The sequence below is a fragment of the Halictus rubicundus genome, chromosome 17, assembly GCF_050948215.1.
Source record: "Halictus rubicundus isolate RS-2024b chromosome 17, iyHalRubi1_principal, whole genome shotgun sequence".
Taxonomy (NCBI): domain Eukaryota; kingdom Metazoa; phylum Arthropoda; class Insecta; order Hymenoptera; family Halictidae; genus Halictus; species Halictus rubicundus.
In genome coordinates this window covers 3,751,253-3,776,449 of record NC_135165.1, presented here as the reverse complement: position 1 = coordinate 3,776,449, position 25,197 = coordinate 3,751,253, and the positions used below count along the sequence as shown (strand labels likewise).

Sequence of the window (25,197 nt, the reverse complement as noted above, 5' to 3'; positions counted from 1 at the left end):
TTTGACTATCAAAAAACGATGAAGTGTTCAAACATTTTTTTTCAAACAGACCGAACAATCCCATCAAATTCAAACTCTCCGCCTTCGTTCGCCAATCTCCGCAAAATATACAGCAATTTTTTGATATGCAAACCACTTTCTGGAATTGCAGCGATTAAAAATCATCTCGACATTTTTCGTTCGAGATTAATCTTTATTCGACGCGGTGAAATCATAACTTCAAATAGAAAAATTGGTATAATTTATTAGCCAATATTGACACTAGAACGACCGGAGCAGTCAAAATGACTGGTTCCTAATTTTTTCTTTTACAATTACTGAAATTGTAAAAATGTTTTTTAATCAACCTCTTCATTGAAGCACATATTACAATAAAAGTTGTATGAAGTCTGAATGGGCACAGTCTTGTCACTGTTACAAAGCAATATACGTCGGTCGCATTTATTGCTCGGTCGTTCTACTGTTAAAGAACACGAAGAAAAAATGAAGGAGTAGCAGAAAATTCGTTCTAACTTCGGATTAAATTAAAAATTATGATGTTTTTCTTTCCCGGAGTGGTTGTTGAAGGCGGCAGGTTCAGCGCTCGTGAAACAAGTGATTGAACACATTTTCGAGGGTTTCCTAATCACGCTGGAACAATTTGGCGACAGTATTTTACGCACTATTACATCGGGCGCAAGTTTTCAACGCAACCGTGGTCTACGTAACAGCTGGAATATTCCCACCACCAAAGACTATATTACCCGACGATGTATAAAGTTTTACGATTCGCTTCAGTATGCAGCCTCTCTGTTCTTCTCTACGGTTACCCCATTCGCTACAACTACCCCGTGCACCAGACGTCTAATAGACTTCGTACACAATTCTGCTGGCTGCCTTCATTGTTAGCAAACGTATTGCCTTACTTAATCGCGGATGCCGAGTCGACCACAAGATATTCGATAAACGTGCCCAAAAATATTCGACGCTGTCCACCGAACTAATTGCGCTTCGCAATAAATTGGTCGATCAATTTTTGGGAGAAACTACGAAATGTTAATTGAAAAGCAATGACACGGAAACGGTTCGGCTGCAACAGAAAAATTAGCGATCGACTAACGCAAGGACCCGGTCAGAAATTGGTTTTTGTCGTATCATTCATTTGATTAATTTGTTCCAAGCCTTGTCCGAAGCAATCGTACGAGCTAATGGAAATGATTTTAATTAACGCTAGAACTACCAGGCGGGCCGAAATCACTCATTTCAGTTGACCTGTGTTATACTTCTACGAGGGTCGCGTTAAATTCGAGGAAAATGTCTTGGCATTTTGTATAATAAACACGAGTCGCGCGGTTCGTTCGATTGCGCGGTATTTTTCGAGTGAAAGGAATTGGTTGGAGAGCAAGAAAATATTTTCCGTCGAAACTGCCGCGCGTGAAACGACTATATCGCATACGGCATCCTAATACATACACGCGGATGGCTTCGTATGAATAATGGAGAATAGACCGAAAGACAACCGCTTGCATACAACATCGGAAAAAGCGATAGCTGCAGGCGTCCACCTACCTATCTCGCCCGCGTTTCTCGATGCTCGCTATTGCTGTTCCTAATTGCATCTCGAGGATTCAGGAGAGCAAAAATGGTATAATGATACTCGACGTTGCTCCTCGTTTCAAGTGCATCGAGCCTCCCCGCGATTCTCTTTCATCCTCACGCACTTCTGCCCGGCTCTCATCCTACCGCAGCTTTGCCTTCGAAATCACGACCACGGAATTTGTCACTTGGCGTCACACCATCCAGAAATACGCTGTTCTTTTCCATTAATTTTCTGCGCGAGAAAATCGACTCGAAACTCGCTTCGACGTGTCGAACTCGCAATCACTAAAAATCGTAACTTTCGTTAACATTAACTCCAGAATTACAGAATTTACAGAATATTTTCTTTTAAACCACGGACTATAAATTAATTTCACAGCCGTTATCTAATCACTCGACAATAGAGAACGTCGATAGAATATTGAAATTTAAAATATATTGCATAATTACGGTACCGTTCCCGTTATCTCTTAGACTCCAATTTAGAGATAGGACTCATTATTTTTTGGAGATACGCTCCAGGAAAAAATCTTAGGGCACTCCCCCGCATACACACTGTCCCAATGATGTATAATACGAATTATTATATTCATATAGTGCGTGTACGTGAGTCATTGACTTTCAGTACTGCGGACGCGATAATCAAAGACGAGCTCATATCTCCGGGGACTGCGCGCAACATCTGTAAACAATTTCCCATGTGCTCGTGTACATCCAGAGGCATGAACATGAGTATATAAGACTCGTCGTGTCCCACCAGCGACAGTTCAGTTTTGTTTCTTTGGAAGCTGCAAACGGGTAATGCCTCAATGATGTCTGTCAATAAATTGCAAATTTGATGCGTTCATCAGAAAACTGAATTGGTCGAATACCAACTGGTCGAGATATTAAAAGAACTGAATGATGCTATATCATTCCTGACTTGTTAAAATGATTAGAAGAGGAAATGAATTTTCGCTTAACTCCCGTTTCTTACAATTGACTTGGGCAATTTGTATTTTCCATAAAGATCCGCCTGCTTGTCAACTTTAAATTTTCTATTCAGACATTTAGATTTTCACCGATCCCAATAATTTGGCAAAAATAAAATCTTTGTGTCGTTATTAAACGAGACGTACCGCGACTTCGCTGGTCGTAACGGTTTATTTTATGTTACAGAAGGAAAACGACGGAAATGAAGCTAGTAATGCTTATCATGACACTGCTCGTCGCAGTTTGCGCAATATTTGCGGTCCAGGCATCTGCCCAACGATATGGTGCTTCCATGCCTACTCCCCCCATACCCCTTCCAAAAAGAAAACCGCCTAACCCACCTTCAAAAGCAAGTACGCCAGCAGTCCCTCTTGAACAAGAAATTCTTCATTTACGGAAAATCTAATCTACCGTCGAACGAGGTTCCGTAGATCTTTCATGATTGAACTGGTTCCAACGAAAATGAGTGAGCCGTGGATCTGAAACAGTAGAAAGATTCTTGCAACATTAAAAATGATTCATCTATTTCTCATCATTGCTATCTTCTTCGGCAATCCAACAAAAGATGTAATCCTCGATTTAGCATTCTTCGAGACGATTCAATAACATATGCAAATTATTTGCTTTGTTGCAGAGCGCTTATTAATCATCAAATGGGACGGACGACGCATAATTCACCGAATTGGAGGAACGACACACACGTTATGAGATTATCATAAATATTACATAAAAGAGTTGATGTTCAAACGGTGATTATGTTATTTCATAAATCCTCTCGCCGTCGCGTCGGCCCGTTTGTTTTTTGTCGCTCGAACGTTTGCGTTAATATCTAATAATGAAATTAAACCAGTAATAAAATCGATGAGCGAACAGTAAAATATACCGTTAAGACAACTTAATACCTAAATCTTCGAAATCGAGTGGCACGTTCCCGTTGCACCGTTTGTTACCGCAATACATTTTTAATCTGCGCGGAATTCTCGCGTATACCCGGTCACGTAGAGCAATCAATGATGAAAACACCGCCGAGAGCATTTAATTTCATTAAAGAAACCGATTCCCGCCCGGGAAGTGTGTATTTGTCTTAAATCAACCGCGGAATTGTCGATGTTTTCAAGGCGGCGTAATCCGAGCTAATGGAGAACGACTTTTCTGCACATTTTATTTTCGACGCTCTACAAATAGGATTAATTTTCATTGCTCCATTTAACGGCGAAAACGCCGCGGCATGACAAATGACCAGCTTCAGAATTTAATGAAATTCTACAGGCTGTATAAAAAGTGATGCTCATCCGTCTTACACACCTCCGGATCGTCGGACATTCCTCAAAGAAACTTGCCGCAGAATTGTTTGCAACAAAGAAATTTGTTCTGTGCATCGAGAAAAGAACAAGTTTGAAAGGAGCCAGTAAATAAAGTAAGTACCAGTAAGTAAATGCGATCCAAACGGTGTCGTGTTCGGACTCATTTTAATCAGAAAAATGTCGCAAACAAGCGACATAAAATAAAAGTTTCCGCGAAGAGATCATTTCTCTCGAAAGTCGTGCAACGACTGTACATGATTTTGCGAACGAGAAAACCTTCGTCCCCGGGAGTTTCTCGTTTAGAAATCCCGCAGCTGTGCCGATACTTGTGGACAGCGGTGTATGTTGGTAAGGCTTAATTTTTTATTTATAAGCTGTTTTTTGTCCCGAGCAAGGAGTACCAGAAACGGTTGAAAAGGGGGAACCACTCCGCAGAGGGTGCATTTCTTGGCCTACTAGCCTACTTACTACTGCTCCGCCACTATGGTTGTCGCACGCGCGCATACAGAGATACACTCCGCCGGCACACAAAATACGATTTCAAAAACTTGCCGTTCCCTTACAGCGAATTTTCAAAGCACTCCTCTCCGCGACACGCTCGTTCACAAGCCGTACGTTTAAAATCCTCTTGTATGACGAAGCACGGGTTCATTATCATTTATACTAGGCTTCGCGTTCTAATTCGCTAACACTAAGAGCATTTCAGTGTCGATTTCAGCTCGGCCAGCCTATTTTTATTTAGCATTCCGTTAAGCTACGTTACATCGAACGCTTTCGATTACGTTATTCTCCCATCCGATACAATTACCGTTTTAATCGTCATCTAATTATCGCGGAATCACTAAATTTGTGTTACTTTTTCACCACATTTCCGTGTAATTGCGAAACGTAACGAGACCATTCTCGTTAATATTGAACGCAGTTATCGACGCAGTGTCTCTTAATTGTCTATTTCCGCCGGGAAGAAGACGCACAGGCGACCACCCCATTAAAATACGAGTTGCTTTACAAATGTATAACAAACTCGAGTAGTTTAAACGAGAAAATGGTTCGTTCATTTGCGCGTAACATATAGACGGCAACAGCATTTCTGAATCACGTCTAACGAGACCGTATGGAGCATTTGGGCGGTTCATATAAAATAATGACGACCAGGACCGCACAGTTTACACGCATCGCTGCTATAGAATAAAATAATGGAGCAATTAGCGAGGAACGGGCAGGTACAATACGCGCGGTTTATTCATTTTTGCCGGTATTATGTTACCCGACGCCGCTGTTCGAAATCTAGTTGTTCTTCTCCTTTCTCGTTGTTATTAGCAGCTAATGGAGCAGGTAATAAGCTCTACAGCGTTCGCGTGTGCATACAACTGTGTTCCTCCATGCTGTGGCATCCGACGGAAAGAGTAACACTTATTCGCGTCACAATCTATTCGCAATCCTCATGCATTCCACATCGCGAACATCGATTCTCTATTTTCGGATACCGTGGAACGTTTGATTTCTTTCTCGCCGCGTTATTACACGGATTTCTTCGATGCTCGTGCACTTTTCCAGAAATTGGGACACCCGTATTTAGAGAATCACATTCGGCTGCAATTAGCAGACAGTTCGGGAAAAGATCCCGTTCCCTTCGACTGCCAAATCAGCAGCTTTAAATATTCCATGAAATCGAACTCTAACACTAGGTCTACGGAGCATTAAAAGTGAGTATTTTACATTACTTTATAAAAATAAGAGGAATGTGGCTAACCAAGTTTTCAGTCATTTTTTAAATAATATATACCAAAGGAAATAAGTCCACGTAGATGGATCTTCACAATCTCAATAATCGTAGATTAAAAATATTAGAGCCCGTCATTTTGACGGGTCCCGTAAACCTAGTGTTAATGAGATTAAAATCGATAAGTTTAACACTAGAAGTACCGAGCCAGTCGAAATGACTGGTTCCTAATTTTTTCCTTCACAATTACTCAAATTATAAAAATGTTCCCATCAGAAGTGTTTCAATAAACTTCTTTATTGAAGTACGTGTTAGAATAAAAATGGTATGAGGTCGAATAAATGTAGTCTTGTAATTATTGTAGCATTAAAAGTGAGTATTTTATATTACTTTATAAAAATAAGAGGAATGTGGCTAACCAAGTTTTCAGCCATTTTTTAAATAATATATACCAAAGGAAATAAGTCCACGTAGATGGATCTTCACAATCTCAATAATCGTAGATTAAAAATATTAGAACCCGTCATTTTGACGGGTCCCGTAAACCTAGTGTTAATGAGATTAAAATCGATAAGTTTAACACTAGAAGTACCGAGCCAGTCGAAATGACTGGTTCCGAATTTTTTCCTTCACAATTACTGAAATTATAAAAATGTTCCCATCAAAAATGTTTCAATAAACTTCTTTATTGAAGTACGTGTTAGAATAAAAATGGTAAGAGGTCGAAGAAATGTAGTCTTGTAATTATTACAAAGCAATAGACTCGGTAGTTCTAGTGTTAAAGGCACGGTGCAAAGCGTATCAATATCTCGCGACGCGAGTTAATTTTACGAATTCAAACAAATCCTTTTCGTATTCCGCAACACGTATAATTGAAAGTGTGAAAAATCGATTTGTTGGAAATAAAAAGCCGGAACACCCCGTTAAATTCACCAGAACAGCGCGCAAATTGTGGAATTGTAAGAGAACATACCATTATAACACGGTTCCTATTGAAGATAGAAAAACACGGTGCAGGAAAGTTTTGCATGGTTTAACTCGCTGCATCGTCCTGTAATGCAGCTTTTTACGGTGCAGTTGCAAAACGTGTATTAAAATCGTACGATTCTGGCTCACATCCTTCAATTTACCGCGTGCTAGTTTTGCTACGAATGAAAAGCACCGCTCCGGTCGTTTCTTATTGTTCTACTTATTTGTTTTGTTAGGTTTCGGTATAGTTGAACTTCTTGGACGGTTCGCCGGCAACCTCGCAGCAGTACAGTGTTGCCTTCGCTGGCCCCGATTCGCATTGGCATTTCCCGTAACGTCAGTTCGCGAGGTTGCCCATGTAAATTGGATATCTTCATCGGTACAGTCTCAACGGTTCGGCAAATTTTTGGAAGTTTCACGGAATTTCGACGGGCACCGTACAATTTTCTTCTATTGTACCAATTTTCTTTGTTTCTAGGTTTTCGCGCGGAAGACTGATGACTGATCCCGCGTCTCGACCGGGGAAAAAAGAGAAAACCGGAAATGGAAAATGAGAAAGATGGGTGGCAAACGAACCAGCGGAGAACGCGAGAAGACTCGGACAGAGCGGTGAAGCAATAAATCTGGAAAGTACGCCGGGCCGAGCTTCGTGACGCCATGATCTCCAAATACGCGTCATGGTCGATCATGCTCAAACGAATCGTGCGCTGCTTTCGAAGAAAAACTAGGAATTCAATATTTTCTAGTTTAATTCTCTCCCAATGAAACAGCTGCATTTCACCTCAAAACGCCGCTGCTTCGTAAGTATAATCAAGATTTTTCATTTCTTTTCGGATCATAAGTTACGGTAACAATAAATCAAGATATCAAAGAAACGGTACATTAAAAAATAATTATGCTTCATTACGTTCGTTCTTTTTACGCTCCGGTTACTTTTGACGCACGTCATGACAGACAGCATAACGTCTCCAGCTTGTAATTTTAAACCTCAGCACTCGAATGGTGACTGTAAGGCACCACTGTATTATTATTCAAAATATGTTTCGCATTATTAAATTTGTTTGTATTTAATAAATTACTAAACATTTCAGTATTGTACGAGTAAATCGCACCATTTTCGTATGTGTAACATGAAAACAAATATATAGAAGGGAAATATTCTAGGTCGGAAGAAATGTTTCCTTTTGGAGTTAAAATAGCTTCGAGTGCAAAGGGTTAACGCGTTCAGCGCCAAAAATCAACCCCAGAGATACTCACAGAATCAGTGTAACTTAATTAATGAAAGCGAAACTAGAAATTTAAAATGTATTACAGGGGATGCTGTCTTAACCCTTCTGAATTCTAAAGCTCCTAATAAAATTCGGTATATCTTGATATGTCACAACAAAAATGACTTTCTGAACCTAGTCAAAAATCACTGTCATACGTCACTGACGTGGCAGTAAATGTGTTAAATAATTTTAAAAAATTGAAGGTAAAGTCAAGATGCTGTTAAATGGCCCCTGGAGAGATATTTCCATTTCGTTTGACGATCGGGCTGAAAAAAAAAATATTTACGTGACCAATAATTTTCAACTCACAGACCGACCGAGTCGTCTGGTAGTCAAGGGTTTCTAAGTATTGGGGGACGATTCGGGATAACCGACAACAAGTTAATCCGCGAGAAGCGACCGAACATAGCACGCAGCCATTCGTGTGCCAAGAGTCGCACACGATGGCGGAATGTAAATGGGAAATTCGGCGAGATCTTTCTTCGCAGGGAACACGCTTATACTGGAAGTTGTTGGGTGGCGTGGTGCTTCGCCTTGGTGCATTTTACGATGTTCTCGCGTTAATGCGATAAGAGCAAGAGAGGTTGAGAGAGAGAGAGAGAGAGAGAGAGAGGGGTGGGTGGTTGAAGGAGTAAGTAGTCTCGGTCGAGCGTACCTATAATTTAAATTGTCCGCCTTCTCGTCGCTTGCTAATGCGGGGCGATACTTAAAGCAGAACAATTGTGCCGCGGTAATAACTTTCGTTTCAGCTCCCGGGCCGATTCTAAAGTATGGGCCTCTCGTATCGTTCATTATAGATGAACCGTGTACACGGAACTCTATTCGGCCCGGCAATTACGCCGACACTTATCTTCGAGTAGTGTGTGCGTTTCGAAGCTGTTCCGTGCTAGTCCTCTTTATATTTTCTCCTGCGAGCCTGTTATTGCCAATAATGGCCGCGTTTCAAGCGAGAACTATTGGAAACAGATATTTACGCTGGTTCCTTACACATAAAATCAAATGGTAACGCCATTTCAACCTTACGAACACGACGCGACGCGATTCAACACTTCGGGACGGTTTGATTCGACAGCAAATCTCGGTTTCGTCTTGTCAATATTGTTCTTGGAGATATTTTTCTCTTTGTTAAATTTTTATTCTCCACCCGATTCTACCGGACCTATCGTCCGTGCGGTAATCCGAATCGTGCAGCATAAGATACGATCGTTACACTGTAGATGTTCATGCAAAGAAGAGAAACTAAATTAACCCGTTAGCGCCCATTGTACTCGCTTGAGTACAGGATAACAAGATTATATTTGTTTGCTTCTAGCGCCATCTAACATTGACTAGATGTTTGGTCCATCGTTTGCAAGTACTCACTAAACGTGAAGAAAGCTGTATTACTAATGGTTATCTCTCTTTTACCGACCATAAATGAGATATTCGCACATATTTCGATTCTGCAGTCCGGTATACTGCGAGTCCCTGCACGCTCTGTTGATATCCGTACAGTACAGTGTAGAAACGATAGTCATACGAGGGTGAGATGGGCATGCATTAAGTGTAAGGTTACATTGTGTACTGAAAGAGACTGTTTCATCCAATACCATTCATAAGCCCATTGTACTCGATTGAGCATTCTCAAATATCGCTTCCTGTTATTTTTTTTTCTATTACTGTCATATATGTGGGAAGGGACGAAGGGGTGCATCGGGACGTTGAGACGGTAGTGTTTGGGTTCGCGAGCGGAACAGAGACCGATGCTCAAAAACAATTAATAGTTTTAACAAGCGAACATAAAACAGCGCAACTTTCAAGGCGGCGGTTTTTGGTGAAACGCGATCTCGGCGAAAGACGTTTAATTATAAAATATATCGTCATTTTCATATTATCTTCCTGGATCCCACATATATGGATTTACTTCTAATAAATATCGAAGTACAGTTGCGTGTGTTTTATTCGTTTTATTAAAAAAACAAATTCTTGGGCGTTAATGGGTTAAGACGCGATGTTATTTGTCGAGTAGCGGTAAAATTAATGGAATTTGAATTTTGGCGAAGCGTATTGTTTTCGAAGGGTTTCCGGGGCGTGAAACGTACTATCGGGAAAGCTCACAGTCGCGCTGGAATCGTTGAATACGCCTAGTCAGTGGAATCGGTCCTTTATAGTCGGCCACTTCTAAGCAATCTCTTTCTCTAGCAGGAAAAGTGAGACGCCGGAGTGACTTTAACGAGCCAACGGGACGGAGAATTTGGGATCAGGAAAATACCTTGGCTCCCTAGCCAGATACTATCCAGCTTTTCCGTATCAGCGAGTAAACGACCTCGAACCAACCGTCCTCTATTTCATGTTCGAGGAAAAGTTTCTGTTCCCGTAGCAGTCGCAGCCGCAGTCGATACCTTCGGCCACGGAAAGAAATCTTTCTGATACCGAAAGATGTATATTCTATCCACAGGAATTTCCGAAATTTCGTTCCCGCGTCTACCGGCCCCGTAAAAGCACTCCCGCTCCCCCCAAATTATCCCGAGCAACAGAAAAATCATTTTTTAAGAAATTTTATATGAAACGTGACTCGGAGAGTTCGACAAGAATTTCGTACGAAATAGTTCTTTCCGAGATGCTTGATTTCAAGTAACTATTCCGAGTCTATATATTTTATTCGAAATTATGCATTTATAAAATCGAGTAAGCATTCTTCGAGTTTGGACTTCGATACTTCCGGAATGAGCAACGAGTGAGGAAACTGCGAAGCGCAAAGAACTGAGAAACGTGGGAAAATCAGAGAGCAAACAGCTGAGAAATTATGAAACACTAATTGATTAAATTCTGAAACGCAAAGGATCGAAAGTGCGATGAAATCGCAGAGCGAAGTGCGAAGAAATTGTGGAACGCAGAGAATTGAAAAGCTCGAAAAGCTCGGTGAGCAGAGGGTTAAGAAAGAATTCTGAAAGGATCGAAGGATCGCGTGTTCTTTATGGATCGCGATCGAAAGCGTGAAGATATTCTTTTCCGTCGAGGAAAGTGAATCGCGGCGGCGCGAGATCCTTTGTCTCACATGTGAATGAGGAACGGAGGCTATTGCGTGTCGCATTGCTGATTCTATTGTCGGCGGAGCAGCAGTAAGTCACTTGAGCCATCCGACACCGTCATCGTGCGCCAGATTCATTGCGTGACTCGGTTGAAGCATCCCGTTGTTGCGCATAATCGAGTGGCATTTCGGCAGCTGACGGAGCCCCTCTGCAAATGAGAGGCTTCTTTTTGTCCCGGGGATCGGATAACGCTAATTGCGCCGGTACATTACGCGAGTCGAGGGGCGAGAGGTGGATGGAAAGGAGGGGACTCTGAAATAACGAGTGTGCGGCGGCACCCGTTCCATGTTCTCCCGGTCACAGTTACCTCTGGCAATGCCTATCGCGCAGGTAGACATCGCCGTCCTAATTACCCTAGGGCCGACAAGACGCCTTCTTGCCTGCATGTAAACACCTTCATTATCACTCAACTGCTTCATAAAATATACCACCACCGTGTTCCCATCCCAAATGGCTGCTCCGCGTAGATACCGACTCTGATCGTCGCCGTTCTATGACCACTGATTGCTCGCGGTGCAACTTTTTCAACCCCGGTCCACGCTATTCTCACCTGGAACGAACATTAACCCTTTGCGCTCGATGCCATCTTCACCCTCCCACTGTCAAACAACGGTATATCGCCGACCAATGCTCTTGCGAAAAGTATTGTTATGCATTCCCCTTCAGTATTAATTTTTCTGTCCACTCCAAAAGAATGCTAGAGCGTTAGAATAAAATTACAAGAGCGTGGAATAAAATTTGTCCATAGAAATATTCCTATTCGACGGAATGGATAAAGAAAACAATTTCGAATATTTCACTAATCCGGTGCTAATTAATTATTCCGCACTTTTGGAGACACCTTTTAAGCGAACGCTCGCCAGAAAGCTCGCCTGCATACGTATTCAGGGTCTCAAAAATCCGAGGCGAATTACAGTGGACCTCAAAACAGCTTTGGAGTTTCGAGCACGTTGTTTAATGAAAAGCCTGTTCGTGTACGCGCAGCACATTTCCAAGAAGCAATTCTAAGATTGCGGATGCATGAGATCCATTAATCTTTCTAGATTTCAAGAAATTTCGAGGAACAAATATCTCCAGGTAATTAACGCGAGCAACTGCTTCGGTTTGAACCGTTTAATTATATTCGTTAGAAACTTTAAACCGTTAAGTAATCCTTCAAAATTGCAATACACACGATATTAATTTTCACCAGCATCGGGACAGTGGTGAAATAATAAAAATTGATCCAAGTAATGCTTATTCCAAATTGAATATATCAGCATAAAGAATAGGGATAGTAGCTCTGGGCATTTTGAAATGCAAGCAAGACTATTATTGTACATGTATTATTGTACCTGGGTTAAGCGAAGAAAACAGAATTTTCGAAGTTGATTTCTTTTAATCAAACCCTTTTGTTAACTTTCTGTCCGGATGATTTGTTACTTTCGACAAGTTGAATGCGATATCGATCGCTCCGCGAAGAAGGGAGAATTTCCTTTCGATTCGAAATTATTACGCGCACTTGATCAAACAAGTTAGACCGCATGCAATGCCGTACAGTGGAACTATTAAAGAAACAGCGCGGTTTTATTTTCCCTTTTTAGCAATCGGTAGACTGAAGCAGCTTTAAGTCTGCACCACTCCCCCGTCATCCCTCCTTGTCCTTCCACCTTTACGATTGAACGTGAGCCCAACATCAGAATAAAAATACGACGAATGCTACCTCCATCACGTTAATGTCGCTCTTCCATCTTCTATCGTAGAGACCATTTATTTCGATCTTACCAATGTCTTTTCAGGTTTCTCTTCGTATCGCAGCCGAACGATTTGGACCTCTAATAGAAATTGTGACAATTTCCATAAATGCACTCTGCCCGAGACATGGTTTACCTAACTGAAAAATTACTTTTACACTCGAATCCTATTGCTGGACTGCGGGTTTTCCGCACTTACGGTAAAAACGATTATTTAAAGTGCAATTTTGAAAGAAATGTACAAAGCATTCTTACATTCTCTTCGAGGAAAACTCATACAATTGATTTAGAAGACTGCTGATCAAAGAATCCAACTCCTCGACGATAAACGACATCAAGACCCGCGTTGCTGACATATATCGAGAATTCACTGTCTTCGGATTTTCGGGAATTGGCGGAGATGAAACGCACGGATTAGGGAAAGAACTTTCGGGACAACCTACTAGTCTGAGCTTGCAGTAACATTTTGTGAGCGAGATCCGGGCATTGTTAGGGGTCGGGCGTGGAAATGTGTTCGCGGCGATAAGGATCGACGGGTGACATCAGGAAAAGGGCCTCGGATATAGCAGCGAGTAAGACAGCAGCCGAAACGGCCTCGGCTATACCCGGGGCTGAAAGTGGCAGGCAAGCAGGAAGACGGCGACCTGTGCAAAGGGGTTGAGCAGCTCCCTTGAGAGCTTGCTCGGCTCCCGCGTGTTACAGCGCCGTCTCCATGGCGCGATCTATCGCCCCATTGACCGCTACTCCATTATCAGGATAGTAATGCTGTACCCCCGTATCCGTAACCCTGCCCTCCGTGTCACTCCCATTCCTTATTTTCACGGGCACCCACACCCCCGCGCACGCCGGTTTATCGGGCGAACTCTTTGTTACGAGTGCCCGACAATGTCGGAAAATATTTTCTACGAGGAACTGGTTTATTGTCCAGGGACAGCTTTATATAGTACACCGTTTTCGATCAGCCAGACAATTCGTTACGATCCCGCACGCCATGATACGGACCCCGAAGGAACCCGGACAATGAGTATGATAAAAGTATTCCAGTACAATTTCCTCTATCTAAATTATTATCCTGGCCAGCATGTCCGAGGGGTGGGAGCCTAGAATCTGTATCAAATCTCGATGGAACTCGGTGGCGGCACTTTCCACCCCTTCGTTTGGAAAGTATTAGGTTGGCAAGAAAGTAATTTCGGTATTTTTAGGTGAAATAGAATCCAATTTTTTTTATCAAAGCAATGAACATTAATCAATGAAATATTTTCCATCTTGTTCTATGATCTTTTGCCATCTTTCTGGTAGCTTCATAATTCCGCGCTCATAAAACTTCTGATCCTTTTCGGTGAAAAACTGATCCAAGTGCGATTTCAGACCATCATCATTAGCGAAAGTTTTACCATTCAAAGAGTTTTGTGAACTTCGGAATACATGATAATCTGATGGTGGAATGTCAGGGCTATATGGTGGATGTGACATCACTTCCCAACCAAGCTCCGATAACTTTTCACGTGTTACCAAAGATGTGTGTGGCCTAGCGTTATCATGGTGGAACACGATTCCTTTGCGATTTGCCAATTCTGGCCGTTTTTCTTTGATTGCTATGTCCAGTTTTGTTAGTTGTCGACAATAAACATCTGAATTAATGGTTTGGTTCCTTGGGAGAAGCTCAAAATGCACAATACCTTTGTAATCCCACCAAACTGACAACATGATCTTCTTTTGGTGCAATTCAGCTTTCGGCGTGGTTTGGGCTGATTCATCACGCTTGGACCATGATCGTTTTCGAGTTGTGTTATTGCAAACAACCCATTTCTCATCACCAGTGATGATTCGCTTCAGAAAAGGGTCGATTTCATTTCGTTTGAGATGCATATCGCATACGTTGATGCGTTGCGTTAAGTGAATTTCTTTCATTCGTGTGGAACCCAAATATTGAGCTTCTTAACGATTCCGAGACTTTTCAAACGATATTCTAAAGTTGTATGCGAGACATTTAACCTGTCTGCAATCTCTCGGACAGTTATATGACGATCCGATTCAATAACGGCTTTCATTTGGTCATCATCAGCTTCAGATGGTCGACCAGAACGTTGGTCGCCTTTGAGTGAGAAATTTCTAGAACGGAATTTTTTAAACCAATTCTGGCACGTGCGTTCTGTTAAGCAATCCACACCATAAACTTCACATATACCTTTGTGAGCCTCGGCAGCTTTTTTACCTCTACGGAAATAAAAAAGCAATATGTGCCTATAATGTTCGTTTTTGCACTCCATGTTCAAATTGACACAGAACTAACAATTTTAATCAAACTTACGTGTAATTTGCTTCAAAAATAACCTAAAAGATGCAGTTATGAAATGTCAGAAAGAAAACAAATGCAACGTTAACGGAAGTCAATCAAACAAAATATAAAGCCATCTACCATATTAGTGAAAATCGAAATTACTTTCTTGCCAACCTAATATTTCATTTTGTGACGGTAAGTGAACAGTGTTTTCGAACAATTTTTTGACCGCGTGGCAATCTACTGTGCATCCAAAAATTGCCAACGGGTTAATACTTCTGTCCTGAAGTTCTGTGTCCGTGCCGCCTACATAATAATCGTTTTTCGCTTTTTATCAGTTTATTTAGCCGTGAAATGTGTCATGTTCGTTGCAAGCACGCCCAAACTGGAAATCCGAGCTGCGATTCGCTTTTTGTGGGCAAAGAAGTGTAACCCCGCTGAAAATTTATCGTTGATTGTGCGATGCGTACGCGGACAATAAAATATCCCGTCAGGCAGTTCCGAAATGGTGCACCACTTTATTCGAGAATGGCCATACGAATGTCGAAGTTGATTATCGATAGCGGGGGCCGTCAACTTTGACACAACGAATAGCAATGTTGAACGTGTTAATCAATTGATCAATGCATAACGGGCGAATCATGGTAGTCAAGATCGCGGATAAATCGGGGGTGTTTCGCGTGGTAGGGCGTGCCACATTTTAAGGACTCAATAAAAAAACATGATAAACGTCTCAATAAATATTACTCAATAAATTTTCAATTGCATATTACTCTTCCGATTTTTGAACTTGATATTACTTCTCTGGATATCGGAGTTATAGGGACATTGTTTTATTTTAGCATTATGTGCACAGTTGCGTTTGATTGCTCAAGATATTGACAAAAAAAGAGATCAATTAATTAACGTTGTTGCATGCTGGTCCCATTAAAGTTTAACGAGGTATTTGACTGCAGAGATCTAGGACGCGCGATGCTTAATTGTAACTATTGTAGAATAAAACTGATTTATGCGCACCGACAAAGGGAGGAGCGTTTTAGTGCGACAATAAAACTTTCCTGATAAATTTTATAACGAATAATAATACCCGCGGAATAATTTTTACGTAGAATACTGGCAAGTACGCTATCGTTGACATAACTCAAAAGGATCGCGTTAAACCAATCAAATCTTCGAAACTTAACCCCAGGATTATTACCTCGTTCCCAAACACCGCTGCCATAAATTTTCAGACTTTATGTGAAATTTCTGCACGCCAGCGACGCAACCGGAATTTTTATCAGCAATATTATCATAGTCGAATCGTTCTTTACGTGATTTTGTGCATCATATTCTACATGTTAGGGTGATTTCGTGGCAATTTATCGAGAGATCGTAAACCTAACATGCACACCGCCTTTACTAAACATATCAGAACCAAACGCAATTCTCTTAACCACTTCTATTCAACGATGTTGAAACTCCTCTCCACAAGGTAGGCTTACGTTTGGTTAAAATATCACCGGTACACGTATTTTCAACTATTTATAAAAGATTATAAAAATAAAAAAAGAAACGACTAACTCGCGCACAAAATTTAACTGAAACGAAGAAATAAAAGCCTGCAATTTCGCATTTTGTTGCTTAAATTCGGCTTTTAAAATTTAATATAATTCACGCTATGGTGATTTTGGTTCTCTAAAAAGTTTCGCGAAAATAACGATAATATTTTTATAAATGAATAAATAACGAAAATATTTTCTACAATAAGTTCAATAATTCTGAACGTTAAATTATGGAACGCCGCGGTGTAACACGAGAATTTACGCCTCCGCGGCAGACGCAAACAGTAAACCCAACTGAAACGAGCATACACACACAGTATGCAGTATGAATACTCTAAAGATAATACGTAATACTTCTGCGGGGTCCGCGAATGTTGGCCAATTTTATGAGCTGTTCTCGAGAATGCCGTAAGCTCGCAGCCACAAGGATGCTCAAATTAATTACGGACTCGCTTCTGATTCTGCAGCAAAGTAGTTCCTGATGCAGGTGTAATTAAATTATACATGGTTACTGCACTCGTTAGAAAAAAAAAAAGGAAAAATCGTTGTTAACGAGAAAGGTCTACATGACAAAGTACATTCTCCCGTTATACTCGTTGAAATCGATTCCGAGCACGGATTTAAAATATCATTTGACTCACGATCGACTGATAGTGGCTTTCGGACAGGTGCACAGCCATTTTGACCCATGGTAAAAATTCTATTCGCGCACACAGCTTCGATATACGCTATAGCGAGGCCTTATTATTCCGACATTCTATTGTCCAAACTTTATATTTCGACCATTCCATGTCACATCGATCACTTTTATACTCGATGGCTGAGATTTCGCTTCAAATTGAAATACGTTGTAGCACATATGCAGATATAAAGCGGATTTAATTCATCATCCTCCATGCTCTCGAAATTGTTTAGAAAATACTGGCCCTCGCCGATTTTTACGAAAACTGCTTTTATTATAGATTTTTGCCTTCACAACTGCTGAATCAATACACCGGTATTGAACTGGTAAAATTTTATAACTCTTTTATCCTAAATGAAACATGAATATCACAAATTAAAGCATGTTTCTGCAATGCTAGTGGAGTGGGACTTTTTTAACCAGTTCCTACAATTTTCTTGTGCAAAACGAATCGATTAAACAAAAAGGCTTTACAGACATCCTTCGATCACTACCAATTTTAGGCATTACTATGACTACAGATTTGATGCATTCATCAGAAAATTGAGTAGGTGAAATACAAAATACGATGATCATACGATGATGTACTATTTTCAGCTTGTTAGAATTATCAAGGAGAGAATGAGACTTTTAAATGGCCAGTGTGTCTTGCAAATTCTGAATCGAATTTCTGTTTTTCAAAAACCAAGTTAAGCTACATTAATATCTATCTATCTATCTAGTATAGGTAGCTATTAGGCTATCTCTCGTATAATGGTGGCCTCGGGTAGTTGCAACTTCGGATGCAGACGTTTCGCACATGAGAAGCTGTTCGCAACCGGATCACGTAGCCGGAGAAATCTCGACAGATAGAAGCAAAGTCGAGGCACCGGGCTCCTACAACGGTTGAGCAGTCCAGATGGGAGTACACCTTTTCGTTTTCCGATCTGGGAAACGTTCGACAGTTCAACCTTATTGAGAGGGAGGGACTGTTGTCAGCGAATTTTTGATACTGCTCTGCCTGGATGCACAGCCCGGATGCACCGTGCCATTTAAATTCTCGTCTTCGAACGTTTTGCTGCACAGCAACGCAATTGTGCGATTGTGCACGTATGCAAGCTATCCGGATCTATCGGTCGAGATTTATCCATTCTTCAATATGTTATTGAATTCTCTTGCAAACCCATTCACCATAGAGTACGATCTTCCAGCTTTAATTTGAGCCGTCGGAAGATCGAAAATCCTGCGAGTACCCATCTGAAAATCGACTCGAAGTCGCTCCTCAAAATCCAAAATTCAATCCTATATGTATCCATCGATAACTCGTGTCGCCATCTATACTGAAACGCCGAAACTTCCTACCTATATCACAAACGAAGTAAAAATAAAGTGTAAGCCATATTCCACCGTATCGGAGTGGAACGGGTTAACGGTTAAACGGATTAACAGAGTTAAACGGATTAACTAAAAGCTTGAGAATAACTAAATGAGATTAACTTGGTTCTCATGAGCTGGTGTTAGGTTTTGCTTACAGTTGTCATTCCTCCGTTCGGAGGTCCCTCCATTTATTATAGGTATAGGGGTTAAGCTTCTCGTGGATCTAGTTGCATCATTTATCGTTCGTCGGCGTAAGAAACCTAGTTGTTAACGATGTCGGTATTTCAGATCGTGAGACACGAAAACCCATATGGTGGTATCACAGACGAGATGTAGGAGTGCACGAGTTATCTTATGGCTGTTTCGTGTCGCTGAAATACCGATTCTACCCAAGTAGAACAACCAACTGGTAAGCTAGATCACCGACGAGGCACTGTACCGGCTAGATCACAGCACACAGAACAACTCATGAATCGGGAATGTTAGTAAGAATCGAGTACACGAAGCATCGAATTGTGCATCGAGTGCACAATTTTTCATTAATAATTTGAAAAGAAAATATTCAGTAAGATAGTTTAATTAGGAAAATATGTTTTATTACTTACATTCTCTTCCCCTTGAAGAAAGCACGACACGATGGCTCTCAATCTTAGCTATCGATATTCGATATCGATATTCAAGTAGGCAGCCTCCAAGAATTCTGTAACACAATGAACAAATTCATTTAATTTCAGTCAACTGATAGTCGAAGAATAAATCTAAATTAATAGAAAATAAATAAATGTCCATTAAAACGAACCAGAAACTCGAATAATGAATTCAATCAACAAGTGATACAATAAAGTGGATACTTACGAAAATTATGTTCGGCGTTGCATTCAGTGCGATCGTATTCCATCATTTTGCATTTTGGAAGGGCGCTCAATATACCAGAATAACTGATGAAACATTCGTTAATAAAACTAGACCTTTTGTTTCTTACTCCAGCCAAAATATCTCCTAGAAAGCGATAGAGAACACAGTATTTTTCGGAAGACACATTCTCCCGTAAGCTGGCAGTCTTTAAAAGTACCTCGTCGGTGATTGAGCAGATGTCAGCACTATACCGGAAACGCATGAGGTGCAATGTCTGATCTTGAGTCTGTGGTCATGAAATTCCATAAGATGATTGGTCTATGCCTGTATTGTGGTTGAAGCTACATGAATTTAGGTCCATGTATTTAGACCTTGTTTTAAGTTTTCATAAGCCGCACGGTACAACAATATACCGAATATACCAAAACAGAAAGGAAATTTCCTCTGTGACCAAAATCACTCTCATTTCATCTCTGTTTATAAATATTCTCCTGAAGAGGACACTGAAGACACAAGTGAAAATGGCGGACAATGCACAGCTAAGAAATTGACGAATCGTTAATCGATTCGTACTCTTCGAGTGTTAATTATTTGTGATCTCTCACGTGCATCTGTGTTTTATTTTCACGTATTTAAGAAGCGGTCATCGATTTTCATTCGAAGAACATCAGTACGCAAGAGGACAACAAAATACAACTGGACTGAAAAGATATTTTTAACTGTCTGACGAAAGTTCCGGAAGGTGGTTCGTCGAGTAACCGAATTTTTTGCACGGAACGTCGTATTTATTTTGCTGAGACCATACGTAAGTTCCCGAAATAGCTAACAGTACTGATTTGTTTATCAACTTGTGATCATTTGCAAAATTACACATGTCAAAGAGGTTAGGGCATGCAGTTTTGTATACGAAACAAAAAAGAATGTTTAAAATTCGAAGACGCTCGTTATTTTTAATTTACTTCGCGGTTTCTGCGGAAGAAGCCGAAGCGGAATCGCGGTTTCTGTTTTAGTTGATTAGTGTAACGTGAATTGGTGAAAAAAACGTTTAACACGACCGTAAACTAACAATGTTGTTTGTCAAGATTGCGACATTTTAATGAAAGAAAGTTCTACAAATTTTTTTTATTACAGATATAATAACCGATTAAACTTTATTCTAATATGACCAAAGAAAATCAGTTACCTTCCGATTCTGATGAAGACGACGAAGATTATGTTCCTGATGGTGCTGACAGCGAACCTGTCTCGGAAGTAGAATCCGAGGGTGATGCAGAAAGTGGACCAGAGGATGAGAATGATGAAAATAAAAGGGAAACTACAAAGAAACAAAGAAAAAAGAAAAATAAAGTTACAAAATCTAAAGCCAAAAAACGTAGGTCAGGAAAAAATGTGAGGGCTGACAGTGAGGAGAAAGAAGAAGAAGAAGAAGAAGTTGAAGAGCCCAGTGAAAAGAAAAAAATTACAGAAGAAGAAGAAAAGAAAAGAGCTGATTCACTTTGGGCAGATTTTATGAAAGATACATGTAATTGTTAATGCATCCTATGGTAGTTAGTAGAGGTGTGTGAGAACCCGACTTGTCTTGATCCAATGCCTTCTGATCTCATTTCAACCATTGAGTACTCATCATTCTTGGGTTCTCGTACACGTCTGGTAATTAATCATTTGTACCAATGTTTATTTTATTTTTGTCTGTTGCAGCGACTGTTCCTAAACCTAAATCTCAAAACTCGACACACAAAGTGAAAGAAAAGTCTCCACCCTTGGAGAAACCAAAAGTAGAAGAAAAAGTGAAGATTACTAAAGTCTTCGAGTTTGCTGGAGAGGAGGTGAAGGTTGAGAAGGAGGTATCGATAGATTCGGCTGAAGCTAGACTGTCTCTTTCTTCGGCAGAGAATTCAGATAAGACTGGGAATTCTACTACACCTGCGGGAAAAGGATCTGGAAGAGGGAAAGGTTTCAAACGAGCTGGCTTAGGAGGTATCTCTTCGGTTCTGGGTCAGATAGGGAAAAAAGCAAAAATCAGTACATTAGAGAAGTCGAAACTGGACTGGGATAATTATAAAAAGGAGGAGAACCTGGAGGAAGAGATTAGCACTCATAACAAAGGCAAGGGTGGCTATTTGGAGCGTCAAGACTTTCTGCAAAGGGCAGATTTGCGACAGTTCGAAATCGAGAAACAATTGCGCAATGCCAACAGACGCGGCGCGCGGTGAATTTCTGACGAAACCCACGCGCATGTCTTTTCCCTGCTGGTGATGATTAGAGTCGATATTAAAAGTTCTACCTTTATTAGACTTGCCAGTTACCGGCGCTTGTAACATGTATTTAGTTTTAATTCTTGGAACACTCATCAATATCTCGTAGCGTATATAGAAATGTGATTGCCTCGCTTGGCTTGACAATCGGCTGGATCTGTTTACAATACGGTTGAAAGCCAATTCTGTGAGAAGAGACTGACCATTCCAATCTATCGAGGATAATACGGTGTGTTACATAATAATTTAATTTACTATCTGCTAGCTAGGCTGTATGTATCGCAGTATAGTAGGGTCTCTACTATATCACAAAACTTCGCATCGAAGCTGGATGTTTGAAGCTTGACGCTTCGAAAACCATATATTCTAATAACAAAATGCTCCAGAAACTTTTTTATTCCCTTTCCGTGGAAAATGAACGATTAACACAGTATAGATAGTATAGGATCTAATGAGAATTTGATTGAATGGTGAGCGAATACGTGCGAGTATGTGTCTTAGAAACGATCATGACATTAGTTTCATTTTACAATCACTGCCTTCGGCGAGTCATGCAAGACATGTTACCATATTTATAAGAAAAGTACAGAAGAGGAAAACACAGACCGTTGTTAGCCTTTAGGTAGTCAATTCTGTGTCACTTCTGACTCATACCAGAATTTGTATTATCTAGACGCTTTTGATTACGCTGACGACACTAATGTCGCATTTCAGTAACTATTGAAGTTTGCATTCGTGTCCAACGCATAAAAACCTACAAGAGCAGTTTCTTGAAATAAATGTATCGAATCGTGTTGCCTAATTATACTTTAGGCAAATAGCAGAAAATAGCTTGTTTAAAAAATGCAGCTGATTACATTTGAATGATTGAATGTGATCAAGACATGGTCAGAAGTGGTCTGGCGTCTGCAAAACGAGGGTCAAAGCTAACTATAGTAATGATTTTATACTTTTTCAGCGATATACCCATATTTACGTATATGTACTTGCTAATCACAGAATGATTTTCTGTGCGAGATACTTCGTTATGGTTTAATCGATGGTTGAATTAATCTGACAACTATAATTCTTGGCTCAGGTTGCAGTTTCTGGAATACCCGTATAAACTATATCGTACAGATATCAGGCATTCTTGTAGCCAATTCAGTATCTTCAAATAAAAGATAAACAATGCTATGTAACGGATGTTTCATGTATTGTATCTTGACATTAGAGAATTTACACGTTGAGCGCTGCACTAATTTTACTGTCCTTTCCCTTCAGGGACCGACGCCGCGCTTAACGATGACGATAACGTCTGCAGATGTATTAGCCGAGAATAGTATCCGATGGAACTTATTCTTCGCTGAATCCTTCGTTTACAATGTATTTTTTTTATCACGAAATAAACCTTTAGTACTTGAAACGTTCTACAAGAAAATCCTCGCTGGCTGTGTACACTGATTAACATCGTTATGGACTGCGGATTTTGAAAATATTAGAAAAATTGAACTCTAACACCACGCTTTTCGAATAAATGTTCATCGATTAATTAAAATTGACGAGAAAATAAAATTTTCTATGTAGCCTCCACTTCTTGTAATTGAAACAAAAATTTGTATTTTCTATAAACATCCGCAGTCTCGTCATTGTATAAAACCTATGTATAAGTTAGATCGTTGATCCTCATTTTTGAAACGCACGTAGTATAGAAACATTCCGTGCATTCTAAATTTTAACTCTCTGAATTTGATTCTCTGACGCATATGCAAAGAGATGACATAAGTTTGTTTTTCTGGTTGCTTTCTCTTCGACTCTTGGGTTTTCTCTTTCGCCTGTCATCCCGATTTTGAGGGCTGCCAGTCGTCATTTTCTCGTCGTTGTCACAATGGCAAATTGTCTTCTTATCTTGACACATTTTCCGCTTCCAATTTGAGAATTTATTCGAGGCCACGTTTCTCACACTATAATAGACATGATCGAGTTCCCGTCCTTTTACTTTCAAATAGAATATCTTATTTCAAAGCGATCGATTGAAAATTTAAAAATTATAAAAATAAATTTGGCAATGCAAAGTATGGTGGTTGAATTGTATGATAACCGCGTTTCCTTTTTAGAAAAGATATAATTTTACAGTCTAAGGTGAATTGATGTTGGTGTACAATGATTTTCGCCGATCTATGCAAGTTTATCGAGTTAGCTGAAGTATCGGACAATATTCTCGAGTTTAGTATCGGTAGCTATCTGCTGATTCACGGAAATGGCATGGGAATGAGGATCCCGGAGAATGCAAGGTTGGAAAGTAATTGTTACTTTAAGAGACGACGCTTTTCAGAAAGTTTGCGACAAAGACGGCAATTTATTGCGCATTTATTCTCCTCTCACCATATCTTGGGAGAAGGGGACGTCGATGTCGAAGATTCCACGGTTGCTGTTGACGCTTGACACTTTTTACTGGAAATGACATAAACTTTTATGCTGAAGATATTCAATTACGGTTCTGCACAATTGTTCTGTGATAAAGTGGTTCCACAGTATGGAGGATTGACGATTGCTTAGTTATGCGTGGGAGCATAAATCATTTGTTTATGTAATTTGTATCGTAATTATAAAAGTCAATACTTTTTGCAAATTTTTACATCGCTATCTACACTTGCTGCTCTCTTTCGTCCATTCGACCCATTTTTCGTTTTCTTGCTTTTCGATTTCTTTCGGCGCCGCAAAATGGTACCATTGAATGCTTTCGACTTTTCTGGTTTAATACTTTGCGGTTCGCTGTGACTACGTAAGAAAGTGTCATTACGATTTTTATTAATATTGTTTCACCCATTTTCACGTACCTCGCAGAAGGATGTCTATTTGCTGGACAAACGGGATCTTTACACTTTTTTGCCATTTTTCTGTTACCTTTTACTAAAATGTTATTTCTTCTAGCAACTAAGATGATATATTTTACGTTGAATAGGAAAAATTGGCCGCATTTCTGCGCTGATTATCCATTAACCTCTCTATATCACAGACGAGAAAATGGCTCGCAACATTTTCTTTTTTTTCCGGATTCTACGCACATATTCTCCGAACCATCCACTCATTTTAATATCTCCTATTATTCACTGCAAGCAATTTGTGATTATTCAATCGTTTGTATTGCATTTTATGATGCATATAAAGGTATAACCTACTGTTACATTGACAGATAATATCGATTTTCCGAAGAATTTCAGTTTAATCACTGAAAAAGCGTACAATCATATCTCGTTTAGGTGACGTATCCGCGCTAACAATACCTATACCTGGAACGAAACTCGTGTCAACACAATTATCTGGAAATATCATCGTGACCTAATCAGCCGATTAAATTTCTTTCTTGCCTTGGATATTCAAAAAAAGAATTATAATAGTCTTAACAATTGATTGCACTTTAGAATTGTCAATAACTTCTTTCGATAAGGGAATTGTGTTTGTTCGTTTCCACAATAGCTACGATCAATTATAGTTACAATACGCGTTACATTTAGTTCTCATTTTATCATTCATCTGAAAAGTTGGTTATCAGATGTACCGACTCGAAATGTTATAATTTGTTAAAATACCTTACAGTAACCATAATGACTTAAATGTCGA

The 25,197-nt window shown here is 40.1% G+C and overlaps 1 protein-coding gene across 1 annotated transcript; it reads left to right on the top strand.

Annotated features, from left to right (window-relative positions):
• Positions 1-19,685: 19,685 nt before the first annotated feature.
• Positions 19,686-24,967, top strand: Yeti (yeti). The gene is made up of 3 exons (XM_076802484.1): positions 19,686-20,144; positions 20,471-20,861; positions 21,038-24,967. The coding sequence occupies exons 2-3, from the start codon at positions 20,501-20,503 to the stop codon at positions 21,550-21,552; spliced, it is 876 nt and encodes a 291-aa protein (XP_076658599.1). The 5' UTR covers positions 19,686-20,144; positions 20,471-20,500; the 3' UTR covers positions 21,553-24,967.
• Positions 24,968-25,197: the final 230 nt, after the last annotated feature.

Bases quoted from the DNA above. Each gene is read 5' to 3' on its own strand.
- Yeti (XM_076802484.1), top strand. From the start codon at position 20,501: ATGACCAAAGAAAATCAGTTACCTTCCGATTCTGATGAAGACGACGAA. The intron at 20,862-21,037 runs GTAATTGTTAAT...TGTCTGTTGCAG, and splicing joins AGATTTTATGAAAGATACAT to CGACTGTTCCTAAACCTAAA.